We start from the raw sequence: 20877 nt of genomic DNA, 5'->3' as shown, positions 1-20877 counted from the left end.
TGGGGGAACCTTTGTGTTTAACCAAGAGTAAATTTGCTCAAAGGAAAAGAGAGGGAATTGTGGGAGTCCTGAAACTATTTTTGGATCTGGGAGATCATGTCCCTTCTATTTCTTATTATAAAAATACCTTGAAAATCTCAACATGCTTTTCTTCCTCTCCTCCCTCCCCCCATCCCACCCCACCCCCCATCAGGAGTTTTAAGTGGGAAATGCTGAAATACTTCACTTCAAATTTTCCAAAATCCATCTTTTTGACATCTTTTAAATTGTACTTGTAGATCTCAACTATTACTTCAGCTGAAAAAAAGAGAAAAAATTAGGGTCAATAAACAGTGAAATAAACTGCAAATGTGATTTTTCACTCAGGGTTGAACAAACTCTTTGAACTCACCCTAGTTTTTCTTCGTTACTCTTCTTTTTCTGAGCCTCAGTTCCTCAAACTTCCTTATTGTTTGATTTTTTTTATAACACATTTCTAGTTTATTTCTTTCTTTATTTAGTATTAATGAAACAACAGCAGTTACACATTACTCTTCTTTCTTAATCAAACCGACCAGCAATCCTAACATAACAGCTTTGAGGTTGAGGGAATTCCATATGGAAAAGAATTACAGGAATTCTGGACAGAAAGCCCCTACTTGGGAAATGAGTCAGTCTGCTTCTGTCTGGCAGAAAAGATCAGCACGGAGGTATAGAGCCTGTAGAAACAGCTTATGAATTTACAGCTTGCAAAGTAAGTGAAGTGTCTGCGTCTCTCGTACACACACTAACTTGTTCCCCACAGATGCATACATACAGGTCTCTGGTGGAAAGAGGGGGAATGTGCAGCCTGCAATGCATGTGAACTTTCTGTTTAGAGGAGGAAAGAAAAGATTTTTCAATAGGCACAAAATCCCACCCCCTCAGCACCCCTCCTTCCCCTGTGTCTGACACTGACTTCAAGGGAGGAGTTGAGCCAATTATCTCCGAGTCCTACAGAAGGAAAATCTGCAATTTGCCAGTAGTTGTGAGAGGGAGAAAGGCAGGGAGGGAAGAAGAAAGACTTAATTGGCAAATGGAAAGAAAAGCCCCTTCTGTCCTAGAAAGATAATATTTTAAAGCAAATCTCAGGCCAGAAGAAAAGCTTGCGGTGGGGGTCGTGCCAGGCAAGACCCAGGGAAGCGTAGGGTCACCATAGGCAACTTCCATGGCCCCATTGATTTTTCCCCACGGGGTCTGAGGAGGCGTAGAGGCAGGGTGGGCCAGCCGGATGCACCCACGGCCCTGCGCGACTAGGTGTCGCTCCGGAGACCCCCTCCCCCCCGCAGAGCCTACGAAGCACAACTTGCAAGAGAAGGCAGTGGGAGTGGGAGAGAGTCTCTCCTTCTCTCGAGCTGAGGCTGGGAGGAGAAGAGCTCATCTCACCAAAGGGAAAAGCTGTCCCTGGTTCCAAGACCCCTCGTCAGCCCACATTGGTTGCCTGATCCAGTACTTACCATCCATGGGGGAATGACCTCTGGAGCCTTGTGGTCCTTCCCAATCCTGCTAAGTTCCTGGGATACACTGGTGAAGAACTGAGCCCAGAGCCAGCAACGTGGGATCCACGGAACAACAGCCTTTTACAGCAACAGCCACCTCTGATTAAAATTGTCAGCTTCATCAGACTGCACCAAGACCTAGGACTGCTCCTCCAAGGAAAGAGAGGTAAGAATGCAGCATGGAGTTTGGGAAGAAAGTAGGAGACAAACAACCCGCAGGAGTGATTGCGGCGTGTGTGAAAATTATGGGGATGTTATTAGTGATTAACAAGTGACAGGTCTGTTTTGCATGGTACGGTTTGCTTCTGCCTGTGTCCTTTTTAGCTGGAAGCACAGAATTACACTGGGGTGACAGAGACACACACAGTAGCCAAAGACTGTGGAGTGCAAGAGAGAGAGTTCAGAAGTCTGTTCATGGATAGAGAGTGGTAGGGAGCATAGTCCCCGGAGGGAGGATGGAAATCTAAGGTGTAAAGCTCTAGGCAGGTTGAATGAAGAATGTCTTCCTTAGATGTTTCTTTCCAGATGCTCAGGATCAAATCTGTCAGCACCTCACTGGAATTCAGACAAGCACTCTTCAGAGCTTGCAGAAGCAGGTGCATTGTCACTCACTCCAATGCCTTCCTATGAAACAAGCCGTAGTGGTTAGCAGGTAGAAGACAATACAGGGAGTCAAAAGAAATGGGGCTTAATGTTGACTTTGGACAGCTGTTTCAGCTCTCTCTGGGCATATGAGACTTTCCCTTTATTAAGTGGAGATAACACTCATTGCCTGCATTTCTATGACATTTGGAAATCCCTGTGCTGTACCAATATAAAATACTAATGTAAAGTTTCTAGCATCAAGCCAGTGCATAAAGCAGAAGGTACTACTGGGAATTAATCTATGCTTAAGCATTTAATAAACTGGAAGGAAAAGATGTAGATTAAAGCCAGCTGGAGGTTGTTTGTCTCCTCATTCTCTTCTGATTGATTTTGCTTTATTTAGTACACGAACATGTGGTCTCTTTCTGTTTTCCTTTCTTCTGCCTTTAATCTTTTTCAATGTATGATTCCCCGTGCTCCCCCCGCCCCTGGGTGTGAAGGCTGAAGTTTCATTCCTTTTCTGAGGAGGAGAGAAGGCAGATTGTATTGAACTGGAGAAAAACTGGAGTGGGGGGATAAGAAGAGAGAGCACAAACCACAGATATAAGCTCCTGGTTCAATGGCACGCTCTGAGTCAGATTTGCAGCAGAGGTGATGAGATGAGTAGCAACTCCATGAATCAAAGTGCTGAAAAGCATCTTTCGACTCCGTGTGAAATCAAATGCAGTCAGGAAAGCACAAGAGTCCTCTTGACCGAATGCCTTGACAGGTGGAACAAGGACAGCATAAAGTGACTATTTAATACATTAATATCTGCGTGTCCTCACACCCCTTCTCCCCCTTCTGTGCATCTCCACCCTTGGGGCAAAGTGTCCTGAAACAAGCCTGGGTCTGCTCACAGGATTTTGCCTTTGATGGGGATGGGGAGGCAGTGTGAATTAATGACCAGAGATACAAGCGTGAGGAAAGGTGGGAAGGACAAAGGGCTTGAAAGGTGGGAGTCACAGAGGCTGTCCACATTTCTCATTTGTTGGGTGGTCACTCAGCTTCCTTGTGCCTTACCCTTGCCCAGCTGTGGGAAGCGGTGGTGGCAATTCCTTCTCCAAGCCATTCAGTGTACAGTGGCATTAACTGAGATATAAAGCAGCGGAATTAATGTCTGTAATTATGTTAAAATAAATTTGTGTAATTTCAAAGTGGAGGACAGAAGTGCCTCTTGCACAAAAGGTGCAGAATTAACCCTCCGAGCAGCTGCAGTGACACGGCCCACCTCCTTTGCTATGTGATGGGAGTTTCTCTTATCACCAGCAGCTTGCTGGTCACCTGCCAGTCAGCAGTATAATTTGTAAGATTTGGGCTTGTAAAGCTGCTGGCCAGGATCAGGTCCCCCAGCGTGCATGTTCTTTGCAGGACATGTAAGACATTCACTTAAAAAGCGTGACTCTGCTCATTCCCAGACGCTGCCACACCAGGTCGTACGAAACTGGCCTTGCGCAGGCGTGAACCAACACGGTCCACTTGCCCTCATGCAGCTACAGTGGTGCATCCATCTGAGGAGCTGACTCATTTCTAAATACTGATCCTGGGCTGTAGAGAAGTTTGTAGTTTTCTTACAAAATCTAGCTCCCTGCTTTTCTCTGCCTGCTAAATAAAGCCTGAGAGAGTGAAAGGAAGCATCCCAAAGCAGCTCTGTCACCATCTGTCTACCCATGGATGCAGGACAGTATTGGACTGGCTATGTTGGAAAGGGCAGAGACAGTGTATGTGGCAGTGTTTCTTCAGGGCTTGAATATGGTGTTTCTGCATCGTTCGGAGATAGGCCCTGTTCTAAATAAAACAGAGAGTCCTGTTCAAATACCAGGTGTGCTCCTTGATGTCATTCCCGCCACAGCAATCCCGACAGTACCATAACTCTTCATGTGTGTGTCCATTCAGAGTTATGTTCTGACATTACTGTCTGGCTCTAATATTACACTGTCTTGCCCGCTGAATATAATTCAGAGCGTAGGCTACACTGACGAAAGCATTGCATTTTCTTCTGTGCTTTAGACAGGGCTGAACGTGCTGTTGGCATGCAGCAAATTATAGCAATAATAATAAATAGTAGTGTTTTGCTGTTGCCTTGGGGTGTAGTAAATGCTTGTAATGATGCTGGATCAGAATTCCAGAGACTTCTTTATTTAGCAGTGACTGCTTTGGTGCTTAGCACATGTTAAACAAAGTAAAAGATTTTAAGCTTTTGACTGAGATAAGTGTCAGCTACATAAAGGCCTGGGAGATAAAATTCACTTGAGGGAAAGATAGGAATCCAGATCTGGACCCAGAAATGATCTTTCAGTGTACATAAAGTGCTTGCATTGTAATATTAAATAAACAACACCTAAGTTAAATAAACGGTACAGTGGGAACTTGATTATTCTTTAATAAGATCCTAGTAACCAAAATAAACTCTGTCAAAAACGTGCATTCTTTCCTCTAACGGTTAGCTTTCCCCACACAGGGGTTATATTTTTCCTTTCAGCACACAATTCATTTGAACTGGTACATGAAAAATGTCTGAGCAACACTCTTTTTTTTTTTCCCCCTATCAAAGTTTTCGGCATCTGAGTGCTATGTCAAAATGCGATTTCCAAGGTCTCGAGGCTCATTTTAGTTGTCAGGGGTTGGAAATCTTGTCTAATAGATATTTAAGATGGCTGTCCATCTTTTCTGCTGCTTCTACTTAACACCCACGAAGACTGTGACACCCACAACAGCTGTGTATGTATAAAGACTGAAACTCCTCTGAAATCCATGTTTCTCCAGTTCCATCCACTGCCAGCCATCCTGCTGCAATGCTGATGGTTTGTTGGTAAGGAGTTCCTCAACTACCAGTCCAAACAGCAAGAATAAAACCTTGCTTCTAAAAGGCACAGATCTTAGAATTTATCATCGGCCAATGCTATCTTGTGGATCAAACTCCCTCCATCAACAATGAAGGTTGTATGGGACCTGCTATTTAAAGTTACCAAGATGTCTAGTTTCCACTGATGTCAAGCATGATTCTTGTTTCTGTCTGACTTCTGGTTGATCTCAAAATTAGCATTGTGTGCAGCTCCTATTTGGGTAACCAAACGAAGCGGTCTAGGTCCTAATGTCAGTTGCAATGGATGCAGTATACTGGGAAATCTGACCGCTGTGTTTATGTATCTAAATGAGAACCAAGCTCTACTGAAAAATCTGGTAATGTCTAAGTGACGCAGATGGTGGGAAGGAACCTGGTGTCTAAGTTGAAGCACAGCTGATAAAATTAGCCCTTAATGTTTAAATGAAATAGTAAATTGCAATTCAAACTCATGCTATTTTCAGCATAAATGCCTTCATTTTTATATGACTCTAAAAGGAAAAAAAAAAAAGGCAACCCAAAAACCCCACTCCCTGGAAATGACACTGAAAAAAATCAAGCATTTCTAGTGAAAAGATTTCTGCATGAACTATTGATTTGCTAACGAGGACTGCTCCACAGAACTCTGACAAGCTTGTGGTAAGGAGCTGCCCTACTCCATCCTCCCTTTAGTTTCTGATCTTTCCTTCAACTCTGCCATTTCCTCTTCCAGGACCAAGCAATGATGAAGACTATGTCCGGTGGAAACTGCACCCTGAATGTGCCAGCCAAGAACTCTTACCGCATGGTAGTGCTGGGAGCCTCCAGGGTGGGGAAAAGCTCCATTGTCTCACGCTTTCTCAACGGCCGCTTTGAGGACCAGTACACTCCCACCATCGAGGATTTTCATCGCAAGGTCTACAACATCCGGGGAGACATGTATCAGCTGGACATCCTGGACACCTCCGGGAATCACCCCTTCCCCGCTATGAGGAGGCTTTCCATTCTGACAGGTGAGATATGGGGGAAAGTTTGCAGATGGGGAATGGTAGGTGAAATGCCATGATGATAGACATTAGCTTGAAAACTGTAGCCTGAAGATGACTGGAAAGTAGCTAAAAGGACTGCTTGATTTTGTTACAAGATGCATTTTCTCTAGAGAGGGTTTTCCTACAGGGAGTGCATTAGCCACAGAGGAGAAATCCACTGGGTGAAAGTCTGAAATGGAGATTTTCCCCTAGTTTATTTCCCTCCTACCTTCCCCTCCTGCTCCGTATTTTTTATTGCAGGCACAAATGAATGGCTGAATAAAATCTTGTGGGCATAAAGAGCGGCAAGGGACAAAATAAGCATGTCATTATGAGACACAAGCAGTGAAAAACAGATGTAAAATGCACAGGAAGGGAATTCAAACCAGGAAAATGTCAAAGGGTTTTTTTTTTCCTAAAATTTCCAGCCTGATTCCCTTGATTTGATATTCCAGTAAAAGGATATCTCTAGTTTTACCCTTTCTCTTTGGTCCATGGTTAATCAAATGAATTAAGGAGGGAAAAGAGAAAATGGTGGGTTCATTTTGTACATCTTCATTGTCAAGCAGTTCCTATTGAGAGCTAAGATGTGTTCTCTAACTGTGAAAGTGACAGTGGACATGTATTGAGCCACAGCTCACAAGAAACCTACTTTCTGGATTAGTTATCTACCCCCCTAGCTAGCCAGTGAAACATGATGTTCACATCCGACCAGGCTAGCGTCAACATCCAGTGAAGTCCTAGAGCCAGTTTCTGGGATGCGGTTGTGAGCTTTTGTCCCTGAAAGCTCTCTTAGCATGTTCCACATGAATGTCATTCAACAGGCAATAATTTGCGTTATTTTATATTTGCAAAAGGAATTGTAAGTCAGGAAATGTCAAAAGGAAATGCCAGGGGATCTGTGTCATTTATGTATTTCTTTTTTTCCATGGTCTGTTTCTCTTGAGCAAATGAAATGGCAGCAGAGCACTGCACATTGGGAAACCTCTCATTCCTGACTTAGACGTTCGGGACTGACTAGCTGTAAATCTGCAGTTCAGGTGTTGCTTCTTGTATTGTATAATCAAAAGGCCAAGGCTGAGCAGCTACCAGCTCTCCATTCTTCCTGGTGTTAGAACAGGCTCTGTTTTACACAGAGACACAAACAAAGGGAAGAAAAAAGATAAGCAGCGCAGCAGAGCTGAGATAGAAACATGCACAAAAGAGAGGGAATGATTTGCAAGTCCAGTGCAACCTAGGAACACACAATCAGACATGGCTGAAATAACAGACAAAAGTCTGTCCCATAACGCTACAGAAAGGAGTGGGGAGTAGAATTAGAAAAATGGGAATTGAAGTACAGCTGAATGAACAGATTCAAAAGTACCAAACAAAAAGTATGGGGAAGAGATGGCAAAACTAGCTCCTCTGACACAAGTTGCAACAAACAAGCCTTTACAAGTATCCTTTTTTAATTGCAGGGGATGTTTTCATCCTGGTATTCAGCTTGGACAACCGAGAATCATTTGATGAGGTGAAGAGGCTCCAGAAACAGATCCTTGAGGTCAAATCCTGCCTGAAGAACAAGACCAAGGAATCAGCTGACCTCCCCATGGTGATCTGCGGCAACAAGAATGACCACAGTGAAATCTTCCGCAAGGTACGCTCAGATGAAGGTGAGAACCTTGTCTCCAGTGACGAAAACTGCGCTTACTTTGAAGTTTCAGCCAAGAAGAACACCAATGTGGATGAGATGTTCTATGTCCTCTTCAGCATGGCCAAGCTACCTCATGAGATGAGCCCTGCCCTCCACAGGAAAATCTCCATCCAGTATGGTGACACCTTTCAACAGAAATCCTTCCGGATGCGCCGAGTCAAGGACATGGATGCCTACGGCATGATCTCGCCCTTTGCTCGCCGACCAAGCGTCAACAGTGACCTGAAGTATATCAAATCGAAAGTTCTCAGGGAAGGTCAGTCAAGGGAGAGGGAGAAATGCACGATCCAGTGAAGGGGGCTTGCACTTCTGTCTGAAGTCAGCATCCACATGCAGTGCCTTAACGAAAAGTGGTCTGTGGAAGCACAGAATGCTCTCATGGAGTTCATCGAGAAAACCCGCCACAGAGAAAGGATAACTCTTCCTGCAGATTCTACTGAGTCACGAATGTAAATAACATCGTCCTTGTAAATGACTGAGAGAATCATATGCCTGAGATATGAGTGTATTTCTCTGTCTTTGTAATGCAGTTCCCCTTCATTCCCCTCTCCTTGTTTAAAGAATGCAGACCTGAGAAGTAAAGAAATTTCAACCTCATCCTTACAAAGAAAGTAGGTGAAAAATGCACAGAAGGCATTGTCACTTACCCAGCGTGCAGCTCTTGCTAAGAGAGAGGAGGCCACGTGTACGCGTGTGTGTATCTCTGTATGTCGGTGTGTATGTGTGCATGCATGTGTGGAGCACTCCTTTCAAAAGCGGGACTTGTATCTCAAAGGGAAACAGTCTTAGTGAGGTTTTCCAGATTGGGAGTGGACTCTCTATATATGGACACATGACTCTAACTTGCTTCTGAAGGGATCTGTATTAAGAAGATCTTGATTTTTTGTTTGCTGGGACAGTTACCGTTTGACATCAACATGAATGTTGTTTTGTATTATAGATTTTATTTGGGATTTGGGTTTTTTTTAATGTCTTGGAGTAGGTTCTTAGCAAAATCAGATGGCAAGTGCAGTTGATATCAAAACAGTGTCTACTTTCTAGCAGTGAAAGGTGTTTTCAACTGTAAAACTATGTAACGTACATTGATTGAAAGTGAAATTGTTCTGCAAAAAGCCAATACATCCGACTGCTTCGCAAGCCTGGTGTGATATTGTTTCTCAGAGCAGCCACACCAGCTCTGAATACTGTAGTACAAATGTCACCCTTTGCCTTGCTGGCCACTGAAGCAATGGTTCCTTCCTCTGCTTATATCAGCTGAGACCAAGCAGATTTCATGTGTTGGCTTAGACCACTTCAGAGTCAGGACTCAGTTTTCCTTCAAATTTAAGAACAGTTGTAGGGCCAGCTCCATCATATTTCTTTTGTTAACATGCTCCTCGTCATTTTGCCCGTCATGTTCCCTGTTGTCTATAAAGGTTTCCTTGATGGAAACCTTTGCCCTGCAGAAGTCCTCCAGAACAGCAGCATTGTGCTGGCTGTCCAAACAGCACTGAACTGTTATAGTTGTTATAGGCCAAATAAATCTGGGGTCGTCCAGTCACTTCTTCCTTTTCTCAGCCCATTCCAGGCTTCATTGTCTTCAGCTCTCTCCCTGTTCTGCTTCCAGCTTTGTTGTTCGATGTGCTCCTGTGTGCCCTCAAAGACAAATATATTTTCTCAGATGTGAGCTTGCCACTCTCATTGCTGACTGGAATGAGATGTGTGCACACATAACTGTGGGCAAAGCATGGCCCCAAGACCGTACACAACAGTAGAGTATACGTTATATATACCTCAGAATGACCTTCAGACAACCTGTCCCTCCCTCACCGTCAAATTCTGGCCTTGGCTGTATCTGCCTTGCTGTGATCCTGGAGCTGTGAGCTAGTTCATGCTATAATTTGACAGGAAACCAAGAATGATGGTTGTCTGTAAAAATTAGCCTCTGGGACTCAAAATCCTATTTTCATTTATCAGCTCCACCCTCCACTGGTACTGTATATTGACTGGTAAGATACACTGTTCTTTTATTCCTGTTGCCAGGGCAGCACCTTTCAGACCATGCCCCCTCCCTATCTATAAATATGTACATGGTTTATGATTAAACCTGTTTTATTTATTAGCTGTGTCCTGGTCCTTTTTTACTTTCTCCAAGGATAAGGAGGAAGGTCTTATTTTTCTGTTGTGCAGTTGCAGCTGGGCAAGTGAGTTGTGGGTTGAGACCCCTGATGACACCTCCAGTAAGTTCTGGAAGAGCCTTTTATGTCCTCCAGACACCAGGGGCTACACATTTGTCTGTTGTAACAGAACTGTGTCTATACCTAGATATTTCTATCTATCCATCTGAACATTGACTTACACATACAGATATCTTCCCAAGCAGAAGCAGACAGTTACTCTTCCCCATGCTGCTTCCAACAGGAGAAAATAACCACTCTCTCCTTCATGCACAGAACTGGTGTGCTCATCTGTGGTGTGATTTAATGTGGTCTCTGCAGAGCCATCACTGTTGCTCCCGGCAGTCTCTCCGTCTCACCATCTGTACCTCTCCACTGTGTGAGTCTGGGTCCCTCTGAGCACATGCCTACCTCCCTACAGACTCTTTACCCAAGTGCGTGGCTACCGAACGTACCAGTGAGCGAGCTCTGGGACTCCTGTGCCGCAGAGACACGGAGGGGTTAGGGTTAGATCCATCCCTGCAGAGTGAAAAGGGGATGGATCAAGGGGCTCCAGGAAGCTAGAGGAGAACTCCTTACACTATAGCCCATGTGCTGCATTACTGGGCCTACATCCACTCTCCCTTGCCTGCTGGGTGAAGCTGAATTTTTAAAAAGCCTCCATAATCATCAAGTCTGCTTTTGTCTTACAACACTGACCTTATAATAATATTCCCTACCGCCCTTCCATCTCCACTAAGGCACCAGCTTTCCTCACCCTTCCACATCCTCCCATTCCTGCCTTTTCCACCATGGATATGAAGCCACAGGGCATGGAAAAGCAATGTTGCAGTGACAGCAAGGGCACGAGAGTAGGGGATGCTGAAGACTAAGGAGCAGGTGCTCACAGAGACATTCTGGATCCCACAGGAAGACCAGTGAGCCCCAGCTTCACAGCCCAGCTTGGCCTGACAATCTTCAGGGTGAGAAACATTCGAGAAATGGGCTTGGAGTGAAGGTGAAGCAGCATTACAGTCATCCACAGAAACACATGTCAATAAGCAGGTAATCCTATTAAAGTAATCCTAGTCTTCCCTCTGCATTTTGTTACTGATGGTAATTGCTTTGAAGTTAGATTATCATGCTCCCGAGGACATTTATTTTTTTATTTTTAGTATATTGTTACAGTCATTCTATTAATATTCATACATTATTTGGGATCTACAAGTGCTTACAGCCCCTAAAACAGACAACATGTATCTCAGTTGTTTATTCACAGTTAGCAGCCAGTATGTTCTGTAAAAAGGGCTGGGACTGGAAAACAGAGAGCAAGGCTGGCTGTGTGCACAGGGGGCATAAGGCAAGGAAGGAAGAAGAAAAGGGAATTGTTTCTTCCCTGGCGACCGCTGAGCATGTCCGGTTGTTAAGGCAGAGCAGGGAAGGGCTGCATGGGAAACTCTTTTACGTGGGTACAGAAACAGCGAGACCTTGAAAGGAGCCAAGAGCAGACCTACAGCCATCCTTGGAGGCAATGGAAAGAGAAGCAAGTTTTTTCCCCTCTTTGTAATTCAGGGGACCTGCACAAAACTTACTGTAACCCAAGAAGTCATGACAATGCACTGGGCTAAGGGCAAGCCTGGAGAAAGTCCAGCAAAGATGCTGCCAGCAGGTGTATGCTTACTTGGCCTTACCTAGCATAATTAAGTTTTATTCCATTAACCACCTTGTCCTACACTGCAGTACATAAAACCTAGCATTAGTGATACAAAGCCTTGCTGATGGTATTTTTGTGTGTGTACTTACTTCCAGGACAGCGAGCAGGGACATATACCTGACTTAGGATCAATCACAGCCCTGGAACAAGACAGGGCTGAGATTTATTTTGTACATTGCTCTACACAGCAAGAAAGTCCTTGTCCTGAAGAAATTACAAGTCAACACATTATAGGAGCTACTATAAATAATGACAAAAATCTAATTAAGCCACAGGGTCAGTACAAATCAGGAAGGAAATAGTGGTCATGGTCAATTAAGTAAAAAATAAATTGAGGGTGGGAAGGGCTGAGCAAAAGCCTGTTTTGACATCCAGAGGACTAAATTAGGCTTCTGTTCTGCAGGATCCCCAGGAGGACTGCTGCCACCAGGCCAGTCTGATGCTAGAGAGGCTTCCATGGTGTGGTCTCACAAAGAGTATTGTCTCCTTGAGACCCCAGGGTGCAATAGGTCTGATTGTCTGGGAGGCTGAAGGGCTTGTTATTATCACAGAGGCAAGTAGGAAATCGTGAGCTAATTTTTAAAAGGGCAGCAGGAAAGAAAAGAGCTTCAGAAGGGGGCTTACAAAGGTAGGATGGCAACAGGAGGTTGGATGGGTAAAGAAAAGGTAGGCTAGAGCATTATGCTGCAAAATGTACCTCTCACCCTTATTTCATCCTTCTCTACAGACAAGTCAAAGACGAAGACATTTTATTTAGCTTTTTCATCCTTCCTCAAATATTACTGCCCCTTACCGCTATGTAGGACCCACCCCCCACTTCTCATCACACCTTTTGATGCTGTAGATTTATCCTCTTGTCATGTACCATATTGTGGGCTGCCTTGCCAGCCCTGTCGTGGTGTCTTGGCTAGGGTAGAAGGTTACAGGCAGAGGTGCTTTTGAAGGAAGTGGTGATTATTTTATTTGATTTGAAACCACTATTACATTTAGGCATTTTATTAGCATTATTGCTCTGTAAAAATACATGGTGGCAGTTTCAGATTAAAGGGTCTCCTTGGAAAAATACATAAAACGTGATATAATGTACATTTTCCCCACTGGTTTCTATAGCAACAGCCTTTTCTCTGCACTCAGAAAGAGCAGAGAATTTGCAGGGGGGACACAAGTAGCAGTGGCTCTGCCCTAGATCTTTCACCTCTTGAGTCCTCATGGGAAGTTCTCCTCCCTTCAGTTTCTGCTGTGTGGAGAAACAAAGACCAGCAGCCAGACCCACCTCGTAGACCACTCAATATGTCTGGTAAAGCTGTGGGATGGATATGCTCACATCAATAAGAAAGTAATTTCCATGATTATAAACTGGGGCATTGCTCCTGGCACTGTAACTGATGTGGGGAATGCACATCACAAATGGCCATAAACCCAACTTCTGTACTCAGGTTTGGTTAGAGCTAGCTGTGAGCCTTGCCCAGCCTCTCTCTTCCCTGAAGAGACCGCCATCTGGTACCGTCACAGCCTGAGACTTCCCAGAGAAACATTTCCTTTCTCATGACAACATCAGCCAAAAACCTTTCCTTGCCCCTACTATCATTGGCCATCCATAGAATGCAGAACTGTTCTGAGTGCCAAGTATCACGTTCCTAGAAAGTTACTTAATTTGGATGGAGGCCAAGGACTAGCAAGGCATTTTATGAGACTAGAGGGATTGGCTTGAGTAAGCCTTAAAAAAAGTCTGAAAGGGATAATTCTGTGCCATGTAGGTAAACAAAGTCTGAGAGAGGCTGGCTGAAAACCCCTCGATGAGTTTGAAAGGAGGAGATGGCAACTGAGACAGCATTTTATTTAGAGTGGGACAGTGGGATATATAAGTGGGAACAAGAGTATTAAGCAGGGAATCATAGGCAAAAGAGCAGGGCAGACTTTAGGGCAGTGGAGTCTCTTGGAAAGTTTTCTAAGAGATGCCATGAAAGTCCCATTAAGAGAACACTGGGAAAAACACAGAAATTTACATAGCCAACAGGGGTAACTTGGTGTTGGCAGAGGGCTAGACTGGCTGAGCCGGTAGGGTGTTTTGATCCCCCATCTTTGTTTCTGTGATGGAGTCTGATCCCCAGTCTGCTTCAAAGAAATTTCCTCAGACTGCCTGTCCTCACTGCATGCTCCCAATCCCCCAAGTGGAGGGCTGGTAGTTCACTGCTCCCCTCCAGCCAGACCACTAACAATAGAGACAGGACATCTTACGTCAGTCCCTGCTCTTCACACCATTTCCACAAAGATCCCTGGACTGTTTGCAGGAAACAGCTCCTTTGGTGAACTGTCCATGAAGAGTTTCTTGAGCGTTTGTTTATTGTTCAGAAGTATTTGATGATTGATTTATGCAAACGTGTCCTGTGCTTTGGCTGGGATGGATAACTAAGATTAGTTCAGATTAAACATGAAGACAAGGAGGAATGACGTCACTGTGTTTCAGGACATCTTGTAACAAAGTCAAAGAATATAAATGAAAAAAAAAATTCAACTTGAATCTATGTCCTCACATCACTCTGACCTAGAGGGAAGCAAGCTCCCTCTCTCCAACCCATTCTTTTCCTGCCAGGCTCTTGAAGGAGGGATTTCATATGGATTGTATTTAGTCAAGAGTGTCCTCTCACAAGCATTTGGCTTTCAGCAGTTACTACAGAACATCAACTAACACGTGAGAGCATTGAACATTGTAGATTGGTTTTAGCAATATATGTTGAGTTCATATAAACTGCACAATTCTATTAAACTGGGGTGTGTGGGTTTTCTGTGTTAAGCTGGGAACCAGTGCAACAGAGGAACACAAGAGACACACTGCAGTAATGGACCCGGATCTTGCATTTCTGACACCACTAACACCAGTGCTGTGATGGATCCCATCTAGTTTCTCAATGTCTTTGCAAAGTTCCCAGCAGCTTCAGAGCTAAAATAAGTTAAAGTTGCTAAGACAACTGAGTGTTAGGTACCACGGGTTTGTGTCTTACTCTTCAGGTGAGAGATCTAGCAGCCCGTGGAAACAGTCCCACCAGTTTCCAAACATGTCACATAAATCAACATCTTCATTTCCCATCCCTGATAAAGGGCCAATAGCACTCACGGGAGAGCTGAGAGAGGATAAACACCTTCCAGACTGCGAGGCACTTGGGTACTGCAATGATGGATAAATACGTTAAAAGGTGAAGAGGCAGACCGGAAATATCACCTCAATCAGGAGTTGAGCTGCTCTGGTGCCAGCTACACAGGAGAGCAATTACATTTTGCATAATCCCTGATTTCTGCAGTACCTCCAGCCTTCTTGTCCTCAGCATCCACTGAACTGGCAAGTCTCAGGCTTAAAATTATACCCTGGCTACCCCCTGCTCTTCAATCACTGTATACCTGTGTGCTAACCGGTAGTGTGCTGCGGAAGGGTTTTTGCTCAGGGACCCCTGGATGGACACACAGCATAACCTCTGCTTTCACCCCCTCTCTGCTGGAGAAATGAGCGCCTCAGGGAAATGCAGCCTTGTTAAGCACAACCTGGGGGCTTAGAGGACGGCATAGGGAAGATCAGTGGCATTGCTTTTGGCTGGTCCAGGGCAGAATGTCTCCTCTTTTCTGTCACAAAACAGTTTGTTCCTTGCTGGGTGGCTCATTGCCAAGGTAATAAATACAAGTTTCTAAAAAGAAATAAAATAAAAAGGAAAAATAAACACGGAGCAACGACATGTTCTGCAAATTGACAGGAGACTTGCCTGAGGCAATGGATAAGGGGTGACAGGGATGAACAGCTCTCTTGTGGAGCCTTATTAGAGAGCGGACTGGAGCTCCTCTCAGATACTCTTTATGAGATGCTGCCATCTGGGAGAAATCCAGATTGGCAATTATCAGAGAGAACAATTCCAGCTGGCCACAACACTGCCAAAGCAGAAATTATCCCCTTACACAATGGCACTGACTCAGACTGCTTGCAACTTTTGTTGAGTTTGGGGTAGTTACACAAGATCTGTCATTAGTCATGGTGGTATTTATTTGTATTATGGAGCCCTGCCCACAGACCAGGACCCAATTAAACCAGACTATATACAAATGCACAACAAATAAAACATCCCGATGTAAACAAAGGCCAAGGCACAGTCTTAGTCATTAACTACATCTGCCATGCCCACCCTGTGCCTCACTGCATCTGTCTCATCCTGTGATGGCTACCTACCTGTTTCCCACCTGCATCTTGTCTGTAACCTAAAGTGAGAAGAGGCTGCTATGTGCCACATTAATCTACCACTTTTCTGATTAACATCTGAGAGCTAATTATTTCTCTAGAGACCTTGTAAACACTATGCTGTGGTAGTATCAGCAAGTGGATCCTTGTTCCTTCATGGATTTTACCATTTCAGGAAGGGTCCTCTGACTCGAACCTCCACTTTGGAGCCCTTTACCTTGGTGACTTCTCTAAACCATGTCCTGCGACAAGCAGTGGAGCTGCCTTACATATGGCTGTTGTGAAGCCTGAATCTGGGCATGGTGAGGAAGCGAGGCAGCCAAAGTCATGGCAAAGGCTAGCTGCCTTGTCCTTCAGTGACCAGGTGATGCCTCAAGGGATGTCTGCTCTTCTCCTGCCTGTAAGCCATGCCAGGACCTCTCATAGCTCTCGGGGGAAAGAAATGGGTTATGTACTGCTAGGAGCAGGATGTCTACCCACCTCTGAAATACAGATTGATGGAACAGAAGACATTTTTAGTCACTCATGAAATTTAAAGTTGAAAGCCATGGAAAAGCATGGAGAGGATCAAGATTCTCCTCAGTGGCTTCTTTGTAATTCTGTAGCCCATGCAAGAGCTGGTTTTTGTCCTTGATCTCCCAGAGAGGAATACCTCTGGCACAAGCTTTGGCAAAACAGCTCACAGTAGCCTCAAACTTTGTTTCCTTCCTCCACTGCATGATCTTTGGACAAATGTCTTCCCTCAGGTGGATGGTAAAACTCTCCTAAATGATACAGAGCCCAGGTGATGAAGAGAACACCAGCAGCAGCAGGACACTTTTCACTGTGCTAGACAGTGAGCAGATGCGTAAGACTTGGATGCTCTTAGTGGAAGGTAGAGCCGTAGGGATGTTTTATATCCCATCTTCCTGGGACTTGACACATCCTCCCCAGTGCATTTTCTCTCGTCAGACAAGAATTCTGCCAAAGAGGAAAATGTCTGAAAGCACTTCATTAATTAAGGAGCCTTGAGTTTTGCTGATTTTCCATGAGACTTCAGACTCTGAATCGGCATTTGAAAATGAGATGAACTTAGGCTCACTTAAGAACTTTCTCAACTTCATCAAAATTTGTTGCCTGAAGAGGGAGCATTTAAGGACTAAGATTTATCAGGAGGAAACATTGTTCTGAATCATATTTCCACTGAAAGAGAAAAATGAAAGGATAAGTGATTTTGCATGAGAGGTGCTTGAGTAGTGAAGGTTTTTCTTAGTAAAACAGTAACTGTCTGAGAGGCCCTTCTGCTTTCCCACTCCTTTACATTAGAAAAAAACAGAAGCTTGCTGTTTCTTAAAAGAACTGAGAAAAGGAATATATTCCAGAATGAAATGTTGATTTGGCATTTTTTTCCCATGGTGTCTTTTTGCCAACCATGAATTAAAGCAAAAGAGACACTGGAAGCCCAAACAAGATCTGTCATCTGTGCTCCCACCTGGGTTGGGCTGGGTGTCTGTTCCTTACCTCTATCTTTTCCCTCAGTGGCTAAAGGAGAATCTGCAGTTAGAACAGATAAAAAAGCCAGTTTGTTTTTGACTAGAGGCGTGTGCAGAGCTCCAAGACTTCGAGGCAGTAGAAAGATCACCATTAGCAAGTAAGTAAGAAAATTAGCTCTAAGTCTTGTGTCAGCCTCTATTCTTCTCTAGAATGGTCCTGTCCTCTTCTCTTCCCCTCCATCTTTTCACAAAAAGTCCAAACAGGGAAAGATAGCACCTGCTATTTCTAGCACTCCTAAGCTTCAGGTGAAAGCTTCCTCTTTTTTCGTGCTTAGCCAGAATCAAAAGGAAACCAAATGGCTCTGTTGAGCTGTGTCACTACTGCCAAGCATTCCTCATTTTGTATGCCAGCCCTTGTGCTCTGACTGTCCTCACCACCTGTATGTTGGTGGTACTGCAGTGCCATGTTGGTGCCTGCTTGGTGGGTTTTAGCCCACGACATTGCAGATATGCTCAAGGCTGTACCAGAGTATCCACAAATGTCATTTCCAGAGCCTATTCCCTTCTGGCACTTCTAGGGAGATGACTGAGGAGACAGAGGCTCTGTGTATACATGGCACAGTGACTCTTCTATGCAACAAGTTGTGTCCCATCTCACAAAGCCATCAGATGACATTTCATGTCATGACATGACATGTGACAAATAACTGCCACAATTGAGGCTCTTCCCCTGGTTTGTCCTTCACCCAAGTAAGTGCTGGTGCCAGGCAAAGTATTAGAAACTGTACTGTAAAGAGTAAGCTTAGACTACAGGAATCTTTCTGAAATTTCATGCTGCAGTGTTTATCCTATCTGTGTCCCATATCAGGCATGTGCTAGTCACCCACGTTGTTCTGCAGAGAAAGGAAACCTGGGTGGATACCCTCAAAGGGACTTGTGGTATGCTCCAACAGATGCATGGCATGCTCCAGCAAGTCCACGGTGGGGCATAGGCACAGACCCTCCCTGATATAATGTACAGCCAGATGAAAGTACTTGAACTTCAGAAATGAGAAGTCAAAGAGAGAGGTCTGTGGAAGCTTTGCAGTGCTACGCAAGGTCAGTTATGCAAGGCCCACTGAATAAACTGTGCCATGTGCAAACAGCTTCATCCTGGGGTGCTTACCGAAAAGCACAGCTGGGTCCAGAGCTTGGGGTCAGTAGCCTCAGAGGGACCAGAGTATGCTGGCACCACATTAACAAGCTAGCAGGGTAACTTTAGGGACACACACCTCTGACAGATGCCAGCACGGCTGCAACCTCACAAAAGCCTGACGCATGGTAACTGGTCCGACAGTTGTCCACTGTGACAGGAAATGTCAGTGGCCCGTGCCTTGACATGACTCCAGCTGAATGTGGGCATTTAGCCAGAAACTGTTCTGTGGTGGGATGTACTGCCTGCCTGTTTGCCAGGAGGGGCAGAGACGGAGCAGCTGAGTATATCCAAAAAGGTCAGGCTAAGAGATGACAAGTCAGTCTCCAGGTTCCCCCAAAAGAGTCAGTTTACTTTCTGGAGCCTGGAAGGGATGAAGAAGAGAACACACCAAAAAGTGAGCAGGAGCTTGGAAAAATGAAGCAGACAGAGCCATCCCTGGGTGAAGTCTGTCCTGTGGACAGGAAATGCTTCTTTGGGATAGTTTTAAAAGTTTCATTTTCTGCCTCTGCTCCAGAGGCCAGAGACAAAGAGCCTGACTATTTTTAAAGATAAGTTTGACGCATTATGAAGAAGCTTGTGTGACATGATAGGCTGTTGCAGTCAGGAAATGGACACCCTGACCCAGGAGAAGCATTCCAGAGCTGCGCTCATGCGCCCGGGCTCTGGCCATCTGCAGGCTCCACTCTCTTTCTCAGGAAGAGACAGGAAAAGAGAAGAAAGCCTTTTGTTTCAACTCAAGTAATTCTGAGGAAAACAAGAGACTTTGGGAAGCAAACTCAGATGACCAAAAAGATGTCCAAGGAGCTGAGTATGTCAGACATTAACTACGTGACCAGTAGTGCTCTGCCTGGGGCCTGGGGCTTGACATCAGGCCAGCAGTAGTAGTTGGGCACCGGTGGCCTGTGACTTGCTGGGCTGATGTGAAAGCACCAGCCCAAGCGCAAAGTATCACCAACACCCGTGCCCTCAGGTTAGCTGTGAGAATATGTTGCCAGAGTGAGCCCATTCTAGCATGCAATCTGACACAAGCCTAAAAAGCTAAAAATGTTAACCAGACACTGGAAACTAATTCTTCGAAGACTTGCTCTTCTATAGCTGACCAGAAAACCTGAGAAGCTGAACAGTACTTAAAGTGGTACCTTCTCTGTTGGAAGTACAAGTCTCATCCTTGGCTAGAAGTCTTGAGTTCTTCCCCAGGCTGGGGAGTGCAGCTTCCCAGCTCACTCACAGAAGCAGCGAATGCACATTGAGGCAGAGGGAGACTAAGAAACAGAAGCCACCAAGAAAGCTGGGAGAGTTTCCCACCTGGGCAGTTATAGTCTCTGGTGTTCTCTTGCTAGGAGATGGAGCAACGTGAGCCTCTGCCTTGCTTCTGAGATACCATATGGGAGATTCCTGCCTGCTGCTGGTTTTTGCTCCCCCCCAGCAGGACTTGAGCTGCCTCCACCTTCCCTTCTTCTCTGATCCACTGTCACCCCTCATTGACACAGAAGAAAGGGCTTTGAGCTGGCAGTTGTGTTGGAGAGTTTACAAAATCAAATGCTCAAAGGCAAGAGGCATCTTGGCTATGACTATAATAATAAACTGAATGGTGGCAGGGCATGCTCCCAGACTCCAGAGCTCTCACCCACTCTGTTAAATTGCTTATACATTCCCTGTCATGGCTTTGGCCCAGACCAAGGAAGGTCCTCTCAGACAATTCTCTCAAGCAGTCTGTGATTTAGCCCAGGCCAGGAACAATTCTTCACAAGGTGTTTGCAGGAAGCCACCCACTTCTTGAAGGTAGCGATGTTTAGTGGAGTGAATGCAGCCCTTTCCATTCCAGTTGGTTTCAGTGCCAGAGGATGATCCTACATTTAATTTTCTAATATAACTGTAGCCTACAGTACCATTCAAGGAACAGGGTTGAAAAGGTTACAGGGTTTGGAAATACCTCTGATGTAACCTGCTCATAGTGTGAAACAACAATATCAGAGAATCATAGAATCACAGAATGGTTTGGGTTGGAAAGGACCTTAACAACCATGCAGTTCCAACCCCCCTGCCACGGGCAGGGACACCTTCCACTAGACCAGGTTGCTCAAAGCCTCATCCAGCCTGGCCTTGAACACTTCCAGGGATGGGGCATCCACAGCTTCTCTGGGCAACCTGTTCCAGTGCCTCACCACCCTCTCCATGAAAAACTTCTTCCTGATATCCAATCTAAATCTCCCCACTTTCAATTTAATCCCGTTACCCCTTGTCCTGTCACTACAGGCCCTTGTAAAAAGTCCCCCCCAGCTTCCTTGTAGGCCCCCTTCAGGTATATCCTTCACTTCTCTTCAATAAACAGAGCTGTGGCTACTTCCTTTAGCTCTATCTCTGCTTACAAAATGGACCACTGGCAAATTCATGGAAACAAACTAGAATGGGCATGAAACACACCCTTTTAGAAGGCACTGCAGAGAATTAGC

The 20877-nt window shown here is 45.0% G+C and overlaps 1 protein-coding gene across 1 annotated transcript; it reads left to right on the top strand.

Annotated features, from left to right (window-relative positions):
* Window positions 1–1551: 1551 nt before the first annotated feature.
* Window positions 1552–8338, top strand: RASD2 (RASD family, member 2). Its single transcript, XM_010158592.1, has 3 exons — window positions 1552–1683; window positions 5699–5978; window positions 7454–8338. Exons 2-3 carry the CDS (start codon window positions 5708–5710, stop codon window positions 7981–7983), a joined length of 801 nt encoding a protein of 266 aa, XP_010156894.1. The 5' UTR covers window positions 1552–1683; window positions 5699–5707; the 3' UTR covers window positions 7984–8338.
* Window positions 8339–20877: the final 12539 nt, after the last annotated feature.

Source organism: Eurypyga helias, unplaced genomic scaffold (genome assembly GCF_000690775.1).
Source record: "Eurypyga helias isolate BGI_N326 unplaced genomic scaffold, ASM69077v1 scaffold40599, whole genome shotgun sequence".
NCBI classification, from domain to species: Eukaryota; Metazoa; Chordata; class Aves; order Eurypygiformes; family Eurypygidae; genus Eurypyga; species Eurypyga helias.
This window is presented reverse-complemented; position numbering and strand designations above follow the sequence as displayed.